The sequence below is a fragment of the Bidens hawaiensis genome, unplaced genomic scaffold (assembly GCF_021521415.1).
Source record: "Bidens hawaiensis isolate Kalapana, Puna unplaced genomic scaffold, B.hawaiensis_p1.1 tig00028082_1, whole genome shotgun sequence".
NCBI lineage: Eukaryota > Viridiplantae > Streptophyta > Magnoliopsida > Asterales > Asteraceae > Bidens > Bidens hawaiensis.
Window position 1 is genome coordinate 2,367 of NW_027494570.1, and position 4,006 is coordinate 6,372.

A 4,006-nucleotide genomic window follows, 5' to 3' on the forward strand; every position below is an offset into this window, starting at 1 on the left:
AAATATCAATTAATTATCTCAAATAAATTAAACCAGGTGGGAAGCCTAAATTTGTGAATGAAATCAATCAAAATAAAAAAGTAATATAGTTTTAAAACCTGATGATTAAAGTGATCGGAGGTAGTTGATGGTGAACAGTTTCATCGATGGTGGAAGGTGAATTTGACATTATCTGTAGTGCATAAGAGTATAAAGTTCGAAGAAATGAACCGTCGACTCTAAGATATACACGACATTGGTTATGAACGTCTTCAAGTAAATAAAAGGTCGCCGATGTTATTTTAGTGAGGAAAATTGAGACCGACCTCGAGGTTTTAAAGAGTGATCTCCCCAAATCCAACCAGAGAATCCAAGCCTAGCCAAAAAGAGACGAAATGAAATTTACAAAAAATACGACATTGAGTAGTTTTTATTTGTTTTAAGTAAGTTTATGTGTTTTTTAATTTAGTTCCTATTTTAATTTTAGTGTAGTTTTTTTTACTAAAATTAGTTTTTTTTGCTTTAATTTAATTATTATTTATTGAGTTTTAATTAAGAAAATTTTAAAACGAAAACTGGAAAAACCTACTAGGCGACACATGATGCAAATTGCCTAGGGGAGGGACATTTTTACTACACCCCATTTTGCAAAAATTGGAAAAGCTGACTGGGCGCCACATAAAGAAAAATGCCCATGGCATTATGACCACACATGGTCTAAGAGAACCCTTTAACGGATCTCGAAATAAATAAAAAAGGAGGTGCTGTGTTCCCAAGTTTCATTTAAGCAAGGAAATGAAAGGAAATTGTGTTCCCGAGTTAACTTTATGAGAGAAAGGAAAGCAAAGGGAACTCTTCTCTTTCTTTCTTTTCTATTGCTTCCTATTTGAAAGGAAAGAGATCCCCACCCAATTTACTCTTCATATCCATTTTCTTTCTATTATTTTCCTTCCTATAAAGAGAGCTTAACAGACAATTGGACATGAGAGGGGATCCCGGTGTGATAGATTTCCTAGTATCTTTGAGCTTGCAAAACACAAAAAGGCCAAAATTAACACTTACTATATGTTAGTTGGATCGGTGATCTAATGGTCATAGAGGTGGAAGAGAAATCCTAGAACTGATGAGAAATGGAGAGATATAGGGGCACTCATGGCTGACATTGGGAAGTTCGGTTTTGTTAACGATTCAGTCAAATGGGGTTGGTCTGCCGAGGGGGGACTTGGTGAGTTTAGCATAAAAGTTGTCCGAAAGGATATGGAGAAAAGTTTGATGGGTAGTCATCAGGTCTGGTGCTTTCTGTGGAATAATTGGGCACCTCGCAAAGTGAACTACTTCGGGTGGCGGGCGGAACTCAATAGAATCCCGTCTAAGGAGGAACTTGCAACATGTGGAGTTTATTTTGAAGCCCTATTATGTGTTAATTGTGGTTACATGTTGGAGTCCTCTAACCATCTTCTTGTTTCATGTATGTTTGCTAGTAATATTTGGTGGCAAGTTTGCACTTGGCTTAATATCCCGATCCCTCTTAATATTAGTTCAGTTAGACAAATGTTGGAGTTTGGTTTGTCCCAAGATGGTAGTAAAGAAAAAAAAGAAGGCGATTATGGTTGTTTTTATGGCAACTCTCTGGAATCTTTGGAATAGAAGAAATGTGGTTATCTTTAATAACCTGAGACATTCCTATAACAAGGTGATGGAACTAATCAAGGAAGATACTATTTGTTGGATAAACCATAGGTCAAGTTATGGAGGTCTTTTGTAATTATGTGTTTTTGTTTTTTCCTGTATGTTTGTTCTTGTGGTCTCTTTTGGCTTGGGAGTGCAGCTTTGTTGGCTGAGCTACTGGTCTTGGTTGTTTGCTTGTTGGTAATAAATTGGCTGTTCAAAAAAGAAAAGAAACTTGAGAACCCAACTACATCTCATTACCTTTCATTTCCTTCCTAAAAAACTATATGGAACATAACTTTTATTTCTTTCCTTTTCCTTTCTTTTTCGTCCTTAAGTGAACTTAGGAACATAAAAGAAAAAAGAAAATGAGAGAAAATGGAGAGCATAATGAGTAAAAAGATGGCTTAGAGTATCGTACTAAGTGTACTATTTATACAAATCATAAGAGTATAAAGTACTTCTTATAGCGAAAAGAGTTGTACATGAGGCAGAGAATATGGTTAGAGTTTATTAAGGACTAAGACTGTGATATCAAGTACTATCCGGGAAAGGCTAATGTGGTTGCCGACGCGCTAAGCCGAAATAATGAGGAAGTCATTGCAACAGTGAAGTCGTATAACTTAATCATTAACTCAGATATCTTTGAAGAGATCATCAAGGTGCAGCCTGAGGTGCTTTCAAATGAAAGGTTAATTGTAAGGCCCCGTTACCGGTGCCCTATACTGGACATTGGATTTACTCATAAACACGGTTCTAAATATCAGAGTTAATTAAAACTTTCGCGGAATAATATAAAAGTCAACCATTCATTACAAACATCCAAGTTGTCTTTTAAAGACATAACATAAAACATAGTATTTCAAAAATCATGACAAATCTTCAGATGCCAGCCTCTTCGATCTTGCCATGTGTCCCGCTCAAACCAACTGTCTCAATATGTTAACCTGCGTGCATACTAAAAGTCAGCTACGCTAAGTGAGTTCTAGTTAAGCAAATAACTTACTTTACGTACACATATACGTGCCCGAAGGTACGCATTACATACTTAACCTGCTCGTCATTCTTTCAAATATATTCATAACTAATCTTACATTATAAAGAGCATTTCGCCCTACATACCTTAGATATTATTAGGGTCCATAACCCTCCATCCTCGAATATTATTAGGGTCCGGTACCTTCCATCCTCAGATATTATTAGGGTCTGGTACCCTCCATCCTCGGATATTATTAGGGTCTGGTACCCTCCATCCTTGGATATTATTAGGGTCCGGTACCCTCCATCCTCGGATATTATTAGGGTCCGGTCTCCCTTTCTTTCTATTATTATGCCATACCTTATCATATGTATATTTGTAAGTTTCATACGTACTTACATCATTCATCCATCATATACACAATCATATCATCAAACCATCACCTAGCAGTGCATGCATATCCGAAGATCGTTCACGCACCGACAAGCTTTCATTCACGTTTAAGATATACATAAATAACATACAAATCATACATGGCATACACTTATCATTTAAGATAAGTGTAGTAACTATCACATTGAATATGCACACAACCCTGAAAACATAACAAGGAATAGGGCTAGAAACTCACCTGATTTCGGTTACGTTCACCGTTTATGGTTATTCCTTTCTTGAGCTGTGCACGACTAATTGTTTAATAAGCACAATATTAAATACTTCTCTAGCCCTTTTTATTGTGTACTTAATTAATCTTAAGCGTCTAAGACGGTTTACTTCATTGATTCGTTAACCGGTTAGTTAATCGTTACTTGTTAACCTTTTAAAGGTCTCTTTCATTTATAAATAAAGTTCAGGGGCTTCTATGTATATAAATCATTCTTCTCTAAGACCGTGGACCATTTTGTCATTTTATCAAACTTCCAGTTCGTTACCCAGTTCTTAACGAATGGGTTCATAACGAATGAACCCATTCGTTACTTTATAACGAACTGTTATCAAGACGAATTGGCTACAGTGACGAATTGGACCCTATAACGAATTTGGACTTATTCATTTGGTCTGGTTAACGAATCGAACTTCATAGCGAATTGAACCCTTATAACGAACTAGTCCTCATAACGAATTAGATCTTATAATGAACTGGTCATCATAACGAATTGTACTTAACGAACTGGGGCTAGTTCGTCACTCTTTCATTAACGAATTAGCATACGAATTAAGGCTAGTTAGTTGCTCTTCCTTAACGAACCAACCTGATGAATTACCGCTAGTTCGCTAACTCTCCGCTCTTCCTCAATCCTCGGATATTATCAGGGTCCGGTATCCCTTTCTTTCTATTATTTTGCCATACCTTATCATATGTATATTTTTAAGTTTCAT

The 4,006-nt window shown here is 36.3% G+C and overlaps 1 protein-coding gene across 1 annotated transcript; it reads left to right on the forward strand.

The window, feature by feature from the left end:
• Positions 1 to 1,131: 1,131 nt before the first annotated feature.
• Positions 1,132 to 1,626, forward strand: LOC143576365 (uncharacterized). Its single transcript, XM_077060466.1, has one exon. It carries the CDS (start codon positions 1,132 to 1,134, stop codon positions 1,624 to 1,626), a length of 495 nt encoding a protein of 164 aa, XP_076916581.1.
• Positions 1,627 to 4,006: the final 2,380 nt, after the last annotated feature.